The sequence below is a fragment of the Otolemur garnettii genome, unplaced genomic scaffold (genome assembly GCF_000181295.1).
Source record: "Otolemur garnettii isolate 467f Iridium unplaced genomic scaffold, OtoGar3 scaffold00007, whole genome shotgun sequence".
Taxonomy (NCBI): Eukaryota; Metazoa; Chordata; class Mammalia; order Primates; family Galagidae; genus Otolemur; species Otolemur garnettii.
Window position 1 is genome coordinate 9133281 of NW_003852402.1, and position 17261 is coordinate 9150541.

Below are 17261 nucleotides of genomic sequence, written 5' to 3' on the forward strand. Positions count from 1 at the left end.
AAAAAAAAAAAAAAAAAAAAAAAAGATTATGAATGAGGGCTCGATGCCTGGAGCTCAAGCAGCTAAGGTGCCAGCCACATACACTTGAGCTGGCAGGTTCAAATCCAGCCCGGGCCCACCAAACAACAATGACAGCTGCAACCAAAAAGTAGCCGAGCGTTGTGGTAGGTGCCTGTAGTCCCAGCTACTTGGGAGGCAGAGACAGGAGAATCACTTGAACCCAGGAGTTGGGGGTTGCTGTAAGCTGTGATGCCATAGCACTCTACCCAGGGGGACGGCTTGAGGCTCTGTCTCAAAAAAAAGAAAGGAAAGAAAGAAGATTATGAATGCAGCCTGCCTTGTAATCCTAGCACTCTGGGAGGCTGAGAAGGGTGGATTGCTTGTGCTCAGGAGTTTGAGACTAGCCTGAGCAACAGTGAGACCCCCATCTCTACTAAAAATAGAAACACCAGCCAGGCATGTGGCAGATGCCTGTAGACCCAGCTACTTGGGAGGCTGAGGCAGGAGGATCACTTGAGCTCCAGAGTTAGAGGCTGCTGTGAGCTGTGACACCATAGCACTCTACCCAGAGTGAGACTCTGTCACAAAAAAAAAAAAAGAAAGAAAGAAAGAAAAGCTTATGAATGGGCTTCCCTGCATTTCTCCGTCCTGTTGGACATGTACATAAGCACACGAGTGCACAAGCATGGGGGGGGGGTGAGTAACCTCAAGAGTAAGTGAGGTGTGTAGGAGGTGCTGGACAGTGCTTGTGGAGGAGGGCTTTGTCATCCCTGGGGACCTGCCCAATTTGACCCTGCCCTGAAATCTCATCTGGGTTTTCCAGAATGCATCCCTGCCCCCACCACCCCTGAAAAGATGCTGTCTCACTTGTCCAGGGTTGGAATAAGTTCCCCAAGCTGTGGCCCTTAGGCCTGCCTGCTGGGGACCTGGCCCTTTCCCCTCCTGGTGTTCCCTGGCAGGCATGGGGTCTTCCCTGGAGATGCTGACACACACGTGGGGCAGCACATAAATAACGTCTACACACAGGGAGGTGGGGACATGAAGGGCCTTAGGCTTGTGTAGTAGGGCAGATCAGAGTCCCAGCAAGGAGTAGGTGGCTCATAGGGTGGGGAGACCTCCAGGTAGACGTGGGTGGCGAACCAAACGCAACCCCCCCAGAAGCACATGGGAGGGACTGTGCAGAGCAAGGCAGGGCTACTCCAGATGTGGCCACTGAGAAGGCCATTCTAAAGAGAGGACTCCAGAACTAAGATCTGAGTGAAGAGAAGGAGGCGGCCAGGCAGAGGCCACAGGGCAGAGCTTGCGAGGAGGGAGACACCTGTAGACTGTCACCTGTGAGATGAGGGAGCTGCCCACAGTGTGGGAGCAGAGAGCCCCTGCAGCAGAAAGGGCTGATTAGGGAGGTTTCTAAGGTCCCCCTCAGGATCCTTCTTTGCCTTGGGGGAAGCACTCCCCGAACCAAGTCAGTGAAGCTCCCTCTAAGCCGGTCCCAAGCCGGTTTCCTCCTCAGGGCTCCTGCGCTCCTAAGTCCCTTCCCATGGACCTCCCAGCAGTGAGTGCTGCTTCCCTCCCTGAAACAGGGCAAAAGCGTCCCTGCTCTCTTCTTTGGGGACTGTGTTGGGCAGGAAGTAGGTGCTCGGTGTTGGATGAATGATCCCTACAAACTTTCCCTTCTCAGTCCACTAAGTACAGATGCCTGGGATCTCTCAATATTCCTTGAGACACACTTTAGAATTCACAGCACCGGCTCAGCGCCTATAGCTCAACCGGCTAAGGCGCCAGCCACCTACACCTAAGGTGGTGGGTTCGAATCCCCAGCCCGGATCCGCCAAACAACAATGATGGCTGCAACCAAAAAATAGCCGGGCGTTGTGGCGGACGCCTGTGGTCCCAGCTACTTGGGAGGCAGAGGCAGGAGACTCGCCTGAGCCCAGGAGTTGGAGGTTGCTGTGAGCAGTGAAGCCATAGCGCTCTACCCAGGGGGACAGCTTGAGGCTCTGTCTCAAAAAAAAAAAAAAAGAATTCCCAGCACCACCAGGGCAGGTGAAAAAGCTGGCTTTTGTTTGTCCTCTTCAGCCACAATCTGTGACTATACCCACTCTTCCAGTGCCAGCGCCGAGACCCGCTAGGAGCAGTCAGTGGGGCAAAGCTCTTTTCTTTGAGTCTGTTCAAATTGCAGCAATCCACGACCAAGTAAATTTCACCCAATTCTCCTCCTTACTAATGGGCAAGTGCCAGGGTGACTCAGAAATAAAGATTTTGAGCATTCCTCTTTAAATAACTTTATACATTGCTACTTTCTGGATGACTCCCTGATGATGCACCTTGCCAGAGTCCACAGAGAATGGAATTTCTCCTCGTGCCTTTGGACGTTCCTTCTCGGCCTCTCTTCACCTTTCCATGCACACTCTTCTGATTGCTGTGGTTTGACAAAAATATTAATACTTTCTGGGCGGCACCTGTGGCTCAAAGGAGTAGGTTGCCAGCCCCATACTGGGTTCAAACCCGGCCCTCCCTTTACCCTTCATGGTCTTTGAAATCAAATGAGTTGCCAGGTGTGGTGGCTCATTCCCTAGCACTCTGGGAGGCCAAGCGGGTGAATCACTTGAGCTCAGGAGTTCGAGACCAGCCTGAGCAAGAGTGAGACCCTGTCTCTAAAAATAGCTGGCTCGGCGCCTGTGGCTCAGGTGGCTAAGGTGCCAGCCACATACACCTAAGGTGGAGGGTTCAAATCCAGCCCGGGCCTGCCAAACAACAATGATGGCTGCAACCAAAAAATAGCCAGACGTTGTGGTGGGCGCCTGTGGTCCCAGCTACTTGGGATGCTGAGGCAGGAGACTCGCTTGAGCCTAGGAGTTGGAGGTTGCTGTGAGCTGTTAAGCCATGGCACGCTACCCAGGGGCTCAGCTTGAGGCTCTGTCTCAAAAAAAATAAAATAAAGATAAAATAGATAAAAATAAAAATAGCTGTGTGTTGTGGTGGGCAGCTGTAGTCCCAGCTACTCTGGAGACTGAGGCAAGAGGATTACTTGAGCCCAATAGTTTGAGGTTGCTGTGAGCTATGATGCTCCAGTACTCAACTGGGGAACGACAAAAAACTGTCTCAAAAAAAGAAAGAAAGAAAGAAAGAAAGAAAGAAATCATATGAGTTGTCCAAATTCTATGTCAGGTTCCAGTAAATCTCTATCCGATTTTTAATATAATTGCATTGGTTTATGGATTAGTCATGTGGATAATTGGTATTGTCAATCTCAATCTGCATTTATTTACTTATTTATTTTTGAGACAGTCTCAAGCTGTTGCCCTAGGTAGAGTGCTGTGGCATCATAACTCACAGCATCCTCCAACTCTTGGGCTCAAGCCATCCTCTTGCCTCAGTTTTTCTATTTTTTTTTGAGACAGAGCCTCAAGCTGTCCCCCTGGGTAGAGTGCCATGGCATCACGCTCACAGCAACCTCCAACTCCTGGGCTCAAGCGAGTCTCCTGCCTCAGCCTCCCAAATAGCTGGGACCACAGGTGCCCACCGCTACACCCGGCTATTTTTTGGTTGCAGCCGTCATTGTTGTTTGGCGGGCCTGGGCTGGATTCGAACCTGCCATCTTCAGTGTATGTGGCTGGTGCCTTAGTCACTTGAGCCACAGGCTCTGAGCCTGCATTTAAAATTAAATCAGAAAGTGCCACCCAGGGCTGGGCACACCATGGAAGCTTGGGAAGGGCAGTGTCCTTTCTAACCTGGCACCAAATGGCAGTCAGGCCCTGGGTCCCCAGAGCAACCTTGTCTACCCCAACATCTTGCCAAATGCATCTTTTGGCTGCCAAGTATGTTATCAGTCATGTGCACAGCCTGGGGCTGGGTGTCCCTTAGGATGCAGGGATGGTTCAGGCTGGAACAAGCCCTCTGGCAGTTCAGAGTCCTGTGTTATGAGGACCCCTCTAAGGATATGGACCCTTGTTCTTTCATGCCCTGGGACAGAGTTCAGAGGTCAGAAGCGAATCTAGGGTTGCAGCAGAAACTGGGAACCTACACTTGAGATAAGCACACACCTGAGGTCACTCTTGTGCAGCAAGTTTCACCCTGTGACCTGTGGCAGAGTAGATGTCATTGTTCAGGCATCTGGAGAATGAAGGGTGGGGCCCAGTTTCCTTCAGCCAACTGTTCATGGACCACACTGATAATACCTAGAGCGGGGAAGCTCAGCCAGCTCAGTGGCACCAGGCCAATGACCTTGGGGCTCAGCTGGTTCTCTTCTCTCCCCTGGCTCCGCAGCCCCTGCAGATAGCAACAGGACTCTGCAGAATATACTGGAACTGAGAAAAAATACACAGTCACCACTCCTGGTTCATTTGTGTTTATAAGACTAATATTCCTTCATCTCTAGATTTTTGCATTAACTCGATATTTTAAATAATATACAGAAATTAGGTCATCTCGATAATTGAGGTGTGGGTTCCCCTTTCATCTGGTGTGAGAGGGCCCTGCCACCCAACCTCAGCCTGGTCCAGATTTCTCCGCCCTGTTCACAACAAGTGACTCACACTTTGCTCTCCTGCACGTTCAGAGGGTTACATGGGCTGCCCACCCGGCCACACAGAGCTGTGCCTCCTGGACCTCATTGGGTCTTGGCCAGGGCCGGGCCTCCATGTCTCCAAGGAAGGCAGGAGGCCTGTGCTGAGCAGCAAAATGAAACACCTTCTTCCAAGAAAGGCGCAGTGCCTGTCCCCCTGTCTAGGTGACACACACAGACCAGCAAAGGCAGTGGGATCACTAGATGTAAATTTAAAAATAATTACAATAAATTTAGAATGAATTATTATTATTATTATTCTAGAGTATCATAGTGTCCCAGCTAACAGCAACCTCAAATTCCTGGGCTCGAGCAATCCTCTTGCCTCAGCCTCCCAAGTACCTGGGACAACAGGCACCTGCCACAATGCCCAGCTAGATTTCTATTTTTAGTTGGGATGAGGTCTCTCCTACTGAGCTAGGGCAGGAGGGCAGGGGCAGAGACAGACCCCAGGGCTAGGGCAACAGGGTTCAAGTTTGGGGTTCAGCTGTGTCTGTCCTGTCTTAGGCAAGTCCAGGGTCAGGTCTTTTTTTTTTGCAGTTTTTGGCCAGGGCTGGGTTTGAACCTGCCATCTCTGGCATATGGGGCCAGCACCCTACCCCTTTGAGCTACAGGCGCCACCCTGGGGGGAAGGTCAGGTCTTTTTCAGAGGTGGGCTTCAGGTCGAGCCATCCACAGCCTGTGGGGTCCTGGTAGGAGGGTGTCCCCAGGGAGGGCAAGCAAACAGCTGTCCCCTCCTGGGTCTCCCCATAGACAGCTCAGGGAGGGTTGTGATGGTGAAGGCTCTGGGACATATTCGCTGGGGACCCGTGATGGTGACTGGGCAAAGGCTGTCCCTCTGTGCAGAAGAAGTTTCCTGGGAAAGGCTGGAAAGGTGGGGGTCCTGGCCCCTGGGGGTCCCACAGGCCACAAGGTCTGCACAACTAGAGCCCAGAACTCCCCATGCTCTTCCTGGCCACCCTCCAGCATCCCTGAGACCTCCCTTCTTCCCTCAGGGGATTCAGAAACACCTTGTGGCCTTACTGATTAGGGGACTGGAGCAGAGCCGCCTAGGGCAGGATGACACTCACCCTGGGAAGGGTAGAACTGAGGGGGGACATGGGCTGGGAGCCCCAATGATCTCTGTGTACGGTATGGGGTGCCAGGTCTGTGTATGCTTTGGGGATGTTGGCTCTGGTCAGACACACAGGACACATGCCCAGCAGAGTCCACACTACAGCCACCTGAGACACAAATAGGGTTGATATCATTCTAGGGACATCCTCTCAAGGAGAGGGGAGCAATGTCTGGGACAGATAGGATGGGAGAGCCCTTGCAGCAGAGGGTTAGAGCACTCCCCATTCGTCCATGAGGAATAGGGTCCACCTGAGAACCAAGGGGACAATGCTGAGGTTTTCACCAGTGGCATGTGATTGGTGACCCTGGGGGACAAGGACCCCCTTGCTCAGTGTGGCACCAGGGTGGGACTTCCTCTGCATGGGACAGCTGGCAGAGACATGGTGTTCTGAGAGGAGCCAGAGCAGGGGCTTCACTGGAGATGGGGCAGCCTGTGGGGCCCTCCAGGGGCAGGTGTGCTGGGCAGATCAGGAAGATCCAGGATAGGACAGGGCTGACTTACTAGTAGGACTCAGGAGCACTGGAGCAGGAACACAACCTCCCCCGCTTCTGCAGGTACTGGAGGTGAGAGGATAGGGCACAAGGTGGCCCTTCTGAAGTGGTTATATGTCCCTGCATCTATCTGCTCTCTGGGGGGCTGGACAGGTCTCAACACCTCTCTCTGAGCTTCTATTGTCTCCTCTGGGTGTGCAATCCCCAACCCCCAGGCTGCAGCCTGGTACCGATCCATGGCCTGTTAGGAACTGTGTCCCACAGCAAGAGGTGAGCCGTGGGCAAGAAGCAAGTCTTCATCCACCCCAAATCACTCGCGTTGCTGCCTGAGCTCCTCCTCCGCTCACATCAAGGGAGGCATTGGAGTCCCATAGGAGCTCAAACCCTACTGTAAATGACCCATTTCAGGGATCTGGGTTGCAGGATCCTTTATGAGAAACTAATCCCAATCCCTTACCAAGTTCTGAAGAAAATCATCTGCCATGAAACCAATCCCTAACGCCAAAATGTTGGGGATCACTACTCTGGGTCCTAGAATGGAAATACTGGTACTCTAGTTTGTGATCAACAAATGGACACAGCCAGAGGAGGTACGTCTCAGCTCCTTTCCTTCACAGAGCCTGTGATGATGGCCTGCTCTCAGAGCGGACATCCTCCTCTAAGTGCAGGACTCCAGGTAGGGCCCTGGATGCAACAGGACCCGGCAGGCCCTGGGTAGGCCACTGTGGAGGGTGCAGAATCGGCTGCGTTGAAGCCCTGCTTCTGGGAACACGAGGGCCTATGGGGCCTTTCTTAAGCATGTGGACATCTGTCCTTCCACCTGTGCCCTGTCCTCCTGCCTTCCGGCTCCTGATGCTCAAAGTGGCCAAACTATGGCCACAGCTTCTTTTTCCCAATGTCGTCCACAACTCCTGGTAGAGCTGTTATGGGGGTGGGAAAATCAGAGCCAAAGCTGGCCTGAACCTGGCAGAGAGTGTCTTTAACTGTGACCATGATGCGGGTGGCATGCATGGCCTGAGTTTGGGAAAGGGTGGGGCACAGCACCACTGAGTCAGCAGCTTTCGGGTCACTTCCTAAGACACCTACAATATATAAAGTTCCCAAGTACTAAGAAGATGTCAGTGAGGATCACACCATCCCTCTCTGTGTCACTCCCAGAAGCAGGAGGCACCAGACCCAGGAACTGTCACCGGACAGGACGTGCAGTTCAGCCCAGCACCGAGGCCCAGGTACCTCAGGCTCCTCAGGGCATCTCTGCTTCTGAGCCTCCTCTGCCAGCTGTCTGGGGGCTCCCTCCTCTTAGTCTTAAACCTGTGGTGACCCTCCTCTCCTCCTGACCCTCTCTCTGAGCCTACTCGATAGCTCTGGGGTCCCGCTGTGGTTTCCAGCCCTGGGCTTTCAGCCAGGAGCCCCAGTCCTGGGTCTCCTCCTACCTCCCGGGGGCAGGTGTGGAGGGAGCCAGCACCTCCCTGGAGATGATGAGTGAAGATAATTTCATGGGGTGTTCTCCCCACTTATCTTTCAATGAACATCTACCATTTGCTGCCAACTAGCCAGGTCTCCCACCCTGGGTTGAGCCACCCCCTTTTTTTTGAGACAGAGCCTCAAGCTATCCCCCTGGGTAGAGTGCTGTGGCATCACAGCTCACAACAACTTCCAACTCCTGGGTTTAAGGGAGTCTCCTGCTTCCGCCTCCCAAGTAGCTGGGACTACAGGTGGCCGCCACAATGCCCGGCTATTTTTTGGTTGTTTGGCAGGCCTGGGCTAGATTCGAACCCACCAGCTCAGGTGTATGTGGCTGGCGCCTTAGCTGCTTGAGCCACAGGCACCGAGCCATGAGCCCTTTCCATACCCATCCCACGTCACCAAATACCAGCAGCAGGGAATGGCTTCCAGCACCATTTTGCTATGTGGAGTCTTCTGTCCTTGTTCTGAGAACATACAGTTGAGCGGTGGAGAGCCCAGGATCACCCTGGAATCTAAGTCACCAAAGCTGTCAGTGAAATATTCCCCAGCTGAGGACACACCAGGCAAAAGCTCCATTAGGGGGCAGAGAGGGGTGGGACAGAGTGCCAGGCGGAGCTGGCATTTCCTGCTGAGGACTCCTGAGCTGGCTGCCCAGCCTTAGAGACATGTTGAGGAGACATTGAGGCAGAGGGGGACCCAGGACCTGAACGGGACTGGGCTCCCCATGGGAGAGGGTAGATGAAGGGCTGAGGGCTTGAGAAGGCCCAGAGAGAGGGACAGAGCCATGAGTCACCTGGGAGCTGGAGAAGAAGCTTCAGAAAGGGGGAGGTATCCTGGTCACATCCAGGAAGCTCCTGAAGCAGTAAGATCTGTGGACACTGATGTCACAAGGTCAGACACCAGGGCTTCATGTGGGGGTTTTCAGGGATGAAAACTGGAATTTCTTTTTTTTTTTTTGAGACAGAGCCTCAAGCTGTCCCCCTGGGTAGAGTGCCGTGGCATTACAGCTCACAGCAACCTCCAACTCCTGGGCTCAAGCGAGTCTCCTGCCTCTGCCTCCCAAGTAGCTGGGACCACAGGCGCCCGCCACAACGCCCGGCTATTTTTTTGGTTGCAGCCGTCATTGTTGTTTGGCGGGTCTGGGCTGGGGATTAGAACCCGCCACCTTAGGTGTACGTGGCTGGCGCCCTAGCTGGGTGAGCGATAGGCGCCGAGCCGAAAACTGGAATTTCAACACAAGTTACAGCAAATCATTTCACTAACTTCACTAACTAAAAACTTGCTGGTGGCCTGTATTTTCATTTGCACCCCTGGCTGCTTTATTTAGGTGGAGCAGCAGGTCAGGGAGAGGTGAGTGATGTAGGACAGGAGGAAAGGCAGACAGTGAGGCTGGGCTGGGGACACTTCATCTGCATAGGGAGGCCCTGGGGTCCACAGTGTCCCTCTCGATGGGCATCATCCCCACTGGCCAGGCGAGCCGGGCTACCACTGCAGCAGCACCTGCCCCATTGGTGGAGGTTGCTCCAGGGCACATCCAGCTGCACAGCTGGGCCAAGCTGACTGGCAGCTGGGGAGCATCCTCTGCAAAGAGCTGCAGGGGCTGGAGCTGGAGGTGAGGGGGCAACATTGGGAAGGGGTGAGGACAAAGACCAGGGCTGAGGGCCCCGTCAGCATCTGCCACACTGAGGAGGAAGGGGAGGGGGTAGCCCAGTGCTCTGGGATATGACCTCCTGGCTTGGGCTCCATCAGGACCTGACCAGGATCTCAGCCCACAGGCTCCTGGCCATGGACACTGTTCCCCTCCCAGGGCAGGGGCCAGTTATGCTGCTCATGGGCCATGCTGGGTCGGGGATAGACACTGATAAGCCATGTGTCCCTATCTGTCCCCTGCTTCACTTAGATTAAAGGGTGGCCAAGACAGAGCCTGTCCAGTGCAGTGAGTGCACTGAGCTGGGTCCCTCCAGCACATCAAGGCCCCGTGTCCCCTTCATGGGGACGTAGGCACCCCTTCCAGCTCTATGAGGCTTTCTGCAGAAGACCTGCCTTTTCCTTTTGGATTCCTGCAGCTCATTCCAATGTATCTCACCTTGGACCTGGAAACAAGTGGCCTGACTTTCCCTGCATGGTTTGTCCCTGTGTGTAGGACTGAGATACTGAGGTAGGGAGGGCCCAGCTCCATGTGCTTCTCACGTCTACATGTAGGGCCTGGAGTCTGAGGCTAAGCTGTGTAAAGGACACAATGGGCTATGTGGGTTCTGGACCCCTCTGGGCTCTCCCAGAGCCCAGGACTTTGCCCACAGTGTGGGAAGGAAGTGTGTTTTTTTACTTAAGAGCCATTAGGGGAGAACGTGAGGGCCTGGGAACCATGTGCCTGGCTTCCCCCTGGGCTCTCAATTCCAGTGGGACAATAACCAGGGTGAGGCTGGTGCCACCAGGAGCTCAGTCTGTCGGGGACTGTCCTCAGTGCTCCGGGGACTGTCCTCAGTGCCCCACAGACTGTCACATCTACTCATACAACAAAGGTAAGAGGATTAGGTCAACGCAAGAGGTCTCCTGAAACATTTAACCAACACAAGGACTCTAAAACTGAAACAAATTGCAAAGGACACAATACCTCTGAATACAAACCTAAAGAAGGCAGAGGCGCCACATCCATAGTAAAGGACTTAGGGAAGGTGGGACCATTTTCGAAGTGAAGGTGAGGCCGTGGTTGAAGGAACAACATGGGAAAATTCTCAGGGATGATGAAAACGGGAACCTTCGACAGTAAAAGGCCAGGGCGAGGCAAACAGAAGACCAGAACATCGGACTGAATCCCTGACCTCGCGGGTGACTGACCGGGGTGTCCTCTAGAGGAGCAGCTTCCTGTGGTCCCCTCATCAGTGCATGTGGATGTGCGGCTTTGTGCCGGTTTAGCACAGTGATGATTCTCAAAGATCACAGAGGAACACGGAACCTCTGAGCACGAGGGTGAGGTGGCATTTCTCGGCAGCTGCCAGGATGCTGGAAGACAGCAGAGCCCCACACCCCCTTCTCAGGAAGCCATGTGGGGTGACAAGTCCACAGCAGTCTCTAGAAGGGCAGGCGCAGCAGGGAACTCAACTGGGCACGGGTCCCTTAGCTCAGGAGCGTCCCCACACTCTTGCTGAGGACACAGTCCGGCAGACAGGGAAGACTCTTATAGGGAAGGTACCAGGTAACTAGCAAATCAGGGCCGCACCCTGGGATGATTAAGGGACAGCTCTGGGTGACAGCTGTCAGCTGGCCTGGTCAGCCTCCCTGCAGAGGAGATAGTGGGGAGGAAAGGAGTATTCAGGGGTCACAGAAGGTGACTGACACTGGGAAAACTGAGACAAGAAGAAAGTTCAGATGGGAGAAAACAAGAAAAGACAGACTGGAGACACATCACTGTGACCAGGACCTTGCCACAGGTGTAAGGGGACAGTCAGAACTGTCATCCAGGTGTCTGCCCAGGACAAGGGAGGGCTGGGATCAGGCTCAGCCATCTGACCCCTGCCTTGAAGGGAGTAAGGAGAGAGGAGAAAACTTCTAGAGAGCTCTTTCCTCAGGACTAAAGCCTGGAAGGATGGTCCTTGGCTTCTCCTCCCAGGGTCTCTGGAGCAACAGGCCTCTTGTTCTTTGCACAGCTTTGCTGTCCGGCTCTTCCTGCAACCCCATGGGCACCTGTTTCCACACAGTCCAGTGTCTGTCTGGTCAGCTGCGCTGTTTCTTTGCTTCCGCCCAAAGATCTCTGCAGAGAAGCATGAGACACAGGCACAGGGAAGGGTCTGTGCTGCTCCAAGTGGGATGCAGGTGAACCTGGGGCCGCGTGCTGCCTGCTCGCAGGACCGCAAAAGGGCACTAGGAAGAGTTCTCTTCCAGATGCAAAAGTGTCATCCCACAATTGCCCTTGGCCCTCCAGGAAAGGAAGGGTCATCTCTACTTGACTGTAGTAAGGAAAGGAGCTTTGCAGACCTTCGGGTTTAAACTGTAGGAAGTAACAGGTATTTAGGCAACAGAGCACTTGTCATTTTTCATCAGTGTGACAATGGAAGGCTAAAGGTTCAGAGTGGAGTTTTCCTGCCTTTCTTTTTCCTCTCCTTTCCCTGATGGACTCACTCAGGAGTGTCCTGCCCTGAGGCAGATGTGTCTTGAGTCAACCCTACAGACAGGAGGAGAAGCCCCAGTGACTCCACCTTGAGCTGGCAGAGCCGGGACAGGGCATATGGAGAGGCCAGGGGACCAGGCACAGCCCTGCCCGGGGGGGGAGGGGCAGGACCTCCCCAGAACATGTCAGCTCACTGCCCTGATCCTGGTGAGACCCTGACAAGACCAAGGGTGCCCCCCGGGCTGTGCTGTCTCTGCAGTGAGGCTGTAGGGGTCCGAGAGGGAGGGTTGGAGGCTGCGGCAAGTGAGTGGAAGCTTTTCTAACAGGTGCCCTAGGATGTGGGGAACCGCAGAGGGATGTAGGGTGCAGGGGAGGAAGTGGGTTGTAGGGGAAAGATGTGGCTACAGGGTGAGAATGTCAGATGTAGGGGAGTGGTCCCAGGAGGAGCCTCTGTCCATGAGCATTCCCCACTCTGTCCACAGACACCTGATGGATCCAGACACATTCATGCACAACTTCACAAACGACCCTTCAGTCTTTGGGCAGCACCAGACCTACCTGTGTCACAAGGTGGAGCTCCTGGATGGTGACTCCTGGGTCCCTCAGAACCAGTACAAGGGCTTCCTGCGTAACCAGGTAACCAGCCAGGCACTGCATCCAGGCAGGGCCTCCCCAGTCCCAGCCTTCATGGGCAGAAGGTACATGTGCTGCCCCCAGAGTTTCTGTCCCCTGTGGTCCCCTTGGGTGCTACTGCTCTGCTCTGGGATGAGATGGGACACTTTGGCTTCACCAGATGCACCATGGTTGGCAATTGTTAGCTTTGTCATCATCTGGCCACATGTTCCAAGCCCCGGCACCACAGGTCCAGTGTCATCCCTCTGTCCAGTGCTCGGCCACCCTCTCCCACTATGCTCTTAGGGGCTCAGGGCAGATGGAAAGGGTCCGCCCCAGAGCCCAACACCTCTGTCGGGTATCAGATCTGCCTGACACCTCTGTGGCTCCAAGGACCCTGCCTAGGACCCCTCATGACAGCAGCTCCCACAGGAACATCTATAGAGGAATCAGGCTGACCTGACTTCACAGACCAAGATTCCTGGTGCCTGCTCCTGGCCTAATCCTGGGGAAGAGAGACTGAGGTGGGACAAGGGGCAAGAGAGGCCGTCCTGAGAGTCTATTACCCGGATGGAGCCCACAAGAAGGTCCCTGTCAGGGTGACAGGGAGGCCAAGCATCAGGGAGGAGTAGGGACTGGCCAAGTCACATCCCACCCACTGTCCTCTCTGCTCTGGTGTCCTCAGCATGACCAGTTCCCAGCGTGTTGTTGAATGTCCTTCACTGCTGTTGGGGCAAATCTCCAACAGTGACAATCACCCCATGACCCAAGGACTCTGGGGTGCGTCCTGCCTGAGCCCCTTGTCCCTCTCACTTGTGCCCAGGGAGCCCTTTTGGTTTGTTTCTATATCTCTCTTGGGCCCAGCACAGGGTGAGTCACAGAATCGCCGCTTCCAGAACAATTGCTGTCGATATGGAGGTGGGGTGAGGGAGTAGACAGATAAGGGGCCACTACCCCACGAAGGAGACTCAGTCAGCTGCCAGGCATCAAGCCAGTGACTTTGGGACTCAGCCGAACCCTCTTCCTTCACCAGCTCTGCAGCCCCTCCATGCACACCTGGGTCTGGGTGAGCTTCCCTAGGTTCCAACCTTGGGTGCTAAGTTTGAGGGTGCTCCAGAAACTCAGGCATGTGAGAAATCACATCAGGATTGAAATATTGAAAGTATTACTTAATATCAAATTTAGTTCCAAAACTTCCTGATGGGCAAAACATCAGCATTCTAAATAAAGACAGATACTGAGAGGTCTCTGCAGAATGTACTGGAACTGAGAAAAAACACTGTCACCAGTCCTGGGCTATCTGTGTTTACATAAGTGATATTCATTCATCTTGGAATTTTGCATTATCTTATAATTTTCTTTTTTTCTTTGAGACAGAGTCTCACTATGCTGCCCTTGGTCAAGTGCTATGGCATCACAGCTTACAGCAACCTCAAACTCTTGGGCTCATGTGATTCTTTTGCTTCAGCCTCCCGAGTAGCTGGGACTACAGGTACCGGCCAGAGCGCCCGGCTATTTTTGGTTGCAGTTGTCATTGTAGTTTTGCAGGCCCAGGCCAGGCTCAAACCTGCCAGCCTCAGTGTATGTGACTGGTGCCCTACCCACTGAGCTATGGTGCCACTGATATTTTCTTTTTCCTTTTCCTTTTTTTTTTTAGACAGAGTCTCAAGCTGTCGCCCTGGGTAGAGTGCCTTGGCATCATAGCTCATAGCAACCTCCGACTCAGGCTCAATTGATCCTCTTGCCTCAGCTTTTCTACTTTTAGTAGAGATGGGGTCTCACTTTTGCTCAGACTGGTCTCAAACTCGGGAGCTCAAGCAATCCACTTGAGCTCCCAGAGTGCAAGGATTACAGGCATGAGCCACTGCTCCTGGCCTTGATATTTTCAATGTTACATGAAAATTCACTCATCTCAATAACTGAGGTGTGGGCACCCCTCTCATTTTGTGCTGGAGGCCCTCAGCCTCAGCCTGATCCAGGTCCCCCACCCTGTTCATGACAAATGACTCACACTTTCTTTTCTTTACTAGGCTAAGGATCGACGAAATGGCTCTAAGGGCCGTCACGCAGAGTTGTGCTTCCTGGACCTCATTAGGTCTTGGCAGCTGGACCCAGCCAAACACTACAGGGTCACCTGCTTCATCTCCTGGAGCCCCTGTTTCAGCTGTGCCCAAGAAGTGGCTGCGTTCCTGAGGGAGAACAGCCATGTGAGCCTGCGAGTCCTGGCTGCCCGCATCTATGACTACCACCCTGGACATGAGGAGGGGCTGAAGGCCCTGCAGGGTGCTGGAGCCCAAGTGGCCATCATGAGCCCCACAGGTCAGCATGGAGCTTTGGGAGGTTGCAGGGAGAGGCCCCAGGGAGGTGACAGAAAATGGGGTAGAGTCAGTGTCCCTGCAGAAGGCCCCAGTCTGCTGCCTGCAGAGGTGCTGGTTGTACTCTGGGGCCCAGGTGGGGCCTATTAGAAGAAGGTCCAGGAGAGGAGGGTGAGTCCAGGACAGGACAGTGGTCCCAGGGGACAAAGAGGGCGGCTGGAAGTAAAGCGGGACTTGGGGGCCTCCAGAAAGAATGAGGACTGGGCTGGCTCAGATGCCAAAGGAAGAAAGAGTCTGAGGAAGCAGAAAAGTCCCCAGGGCAGGGATGACAAAGGGCACTGAAGGACCACGTGCAGAGTCTGTCCCTCAGGGTCATACATGCTTGCTGGGTCCCCTCCCCACAGCAGGGGCTTGACTCCTCTTCCCTGTCCCTTCTCAGAGTTTGAGCACTGCTGGGACACCTTTGTGGACCACCAGGGAAGGCCCTTCCAGCCCTGGCAGGGGCTGCAAGAGGAAAGCCAGGCCCTGAGCAGGAGGCTGCAGGACATCCTCCAGGTGGGGCCTCGTCCCTCTGGCTGGTGCCACATCTGCCTGGTTCCTCCCTCTCCCTCCCTGGGCCCTTGCCTCCCCCTGCTTAGATTCTCCTAAGGGTGGCCTGCTCCCCCCAGGGGCATCCAGCTCCCTCCCTCCCTTCCCTTCTCACAACCTCCCTCTTCTCTATTGCCTGCTGGGCCCCGCCTTCTTGTCCCTGTCCTTGTCCCAGTCCCTAGACCTCCTCTCTGTCATCTTTCCCACTCTTTCACCCTCAGCTCCATTCAATTTCTCCTGCCCTCTAGGCTCAGGAAAACTGAGGGCCAGGCCTCAGTGTTTCCAAGGAATGGAGGAGGCTTGTGCTGAGTGGCAGAACCATGCACCTTCTTCCAAGAAAGGCTCAGTGCCTGTCCCCACTTCTAGATGACCCACACAGACCAGCAAAGCCAATGAGCTCATGGAGCAATATATTTTTTAGAAATCCCAGTTAAATAACTTTTAGTTGATAATTGATCTTGTGGCTGAGCGGCTGTAGCTCAGTGGCTAGGGCATCAACCACATACACCAGAGCTGGCTGGTTTGAACCCAGCCTGGGCCTGCCAAACAACAATGAGAACTACAACCAAAAAATAGCTGGGCATTGTGGTGGGCACCTGCAGTTCCAGCTATTTGGGAGGCGGAGGCAAGAGAATCGCTTAAGCCCAAAATCTCTCCTCCAAGGGCAACAAAGTGAAACTCTGTCTCAAAATAAAGAAATAAACAAATATCAAAAAATAAATAAATAAATAAAAATAGCCGGATGTTGTGGCAGGCACCTGTAGTCCCAGCTACTTTGGAAACTGAAGCAAGAGAATCGCTTAAGCTCAAAAGTTTGAGGTTGCTGTGAGCTGTGACGCCACAGCACTCTACCAAGAGCAACCTAGTGAGACTCTGTCTCAAAAAAAAAAAAAAAAAGAAAAGAAAATTGATCTTGTGTTTCAGGTATATGGGATACAATTATCCTCAATACTCTCAGAATGGTTTCCAGTTTACAAATGAAGTGATTGTTTTTAATTCTTTCATTTCTAGCCCAATGAAAGGAAATATTAATTATCTTCCCTAATGTTTGTCCTCTATGAATGTATTATGAATAAAGGATTTTAAATAAACTCTAGCAAGGCTGTAAACGTCTTTCTTTACTGTAGTGGATCTTCATGTGGGCTGAGGTCATACTACCCTCTGGGATAAGAAAATCTCCCTAAGCCTTACAGGAGAGGAACTGAGTTCAAACCCTACTGTAGCCGTGTTTGGAGGGAGCAGGTCCTGCAATCGTTACAGAGAAAGTGTCCAGGAACCACACATGTGTGCAGTCGGGGGACATCAGGGATGTGCTGTCCCCCTACTCTTCCTGAGCTCACTCTTAGAGAGGGAGCCTGAGGAGGCCATGGGTGAGAGCCAGGACAGGGCCATTGCTGGGAAGAAGCCCAGGGAGGGGCCAAGTCCAGGGCTGGCCTTGCAAAAGAAAGGGGGAGAAGAGCAGCCCCAGGAGGTCCAGCTCAGCCCCAGCAAGGAAGGGAGCTTGGCCCAGGCCAGGAGATCAGGGGCAGAGATAGATATCAGGGCCAGGGCACTAGGGGTTAGGGTTGTGGCTCAGTGTGTCTGTCCTATCTTTGGCACTGGTTCCTTGTTGTCTGAATCGGGCTATTTTGCTCTATGACAGCAGGTGGCTCCTCCCTCAAGATGGCTTTTGGGACCTCAAGGGCCACATATGTGACTCATACCTCATAGGCAGCTTTTTCGTCCGAAAGTGCACACTGGTACCCTGGCCCAGACAAACACACACACACAGTGACAGAGTGACAAAAGAAAAAGGAAATTTTTATTCAATACTCAGGAAACATCCACTGCCAGAGCACCCCCTTAACTATGTTCGAAAAAGAAGATTTTAGGCTCAGCGCCCGTAGCTCAGTGAGTAGGGTGCCGGCCACATGCACCGAAGGTGGCAGGTTCGAGCCCAGCCTGGGCCTACTAAGTAACAATGACAACAACAACCAAAAATTAGCTGGGCGTTGTGGCA

General features: G+C 53.5%; 1 protein-coding gene across 1 annotated transcript in view; it reads left to right on the forward strand.

Moving 5' to 3' along the window:
- LOC100951096 (DNA dC->dU-editing enzyme APOBEC-3G-like) overlaps window positions 1-17261 on the forward strand; it is a 33750-nt gene that overhangs the window by 2445 nt on the left and 14044 nt on the right. Inside the window, exons 2-5 of the mRNA XM_023509198.1 lie at window positions 7331-7401; window positions 12230-12383; window positions 14390-14678; window positions 15114-15225. Of these exons, the coding sequence (XP_023364966.1) occupies window positions 7331-7401; window positions 12230-12383; window positions 14390-14678; window positions 15114-15225 (626 nt within the window). The remainder of the gene's footprint in view (window positions 1-7330; window positions 7402-12229; window positions 12384-14389; window positions 14679-15113; window positions 15226-17261) is intronic.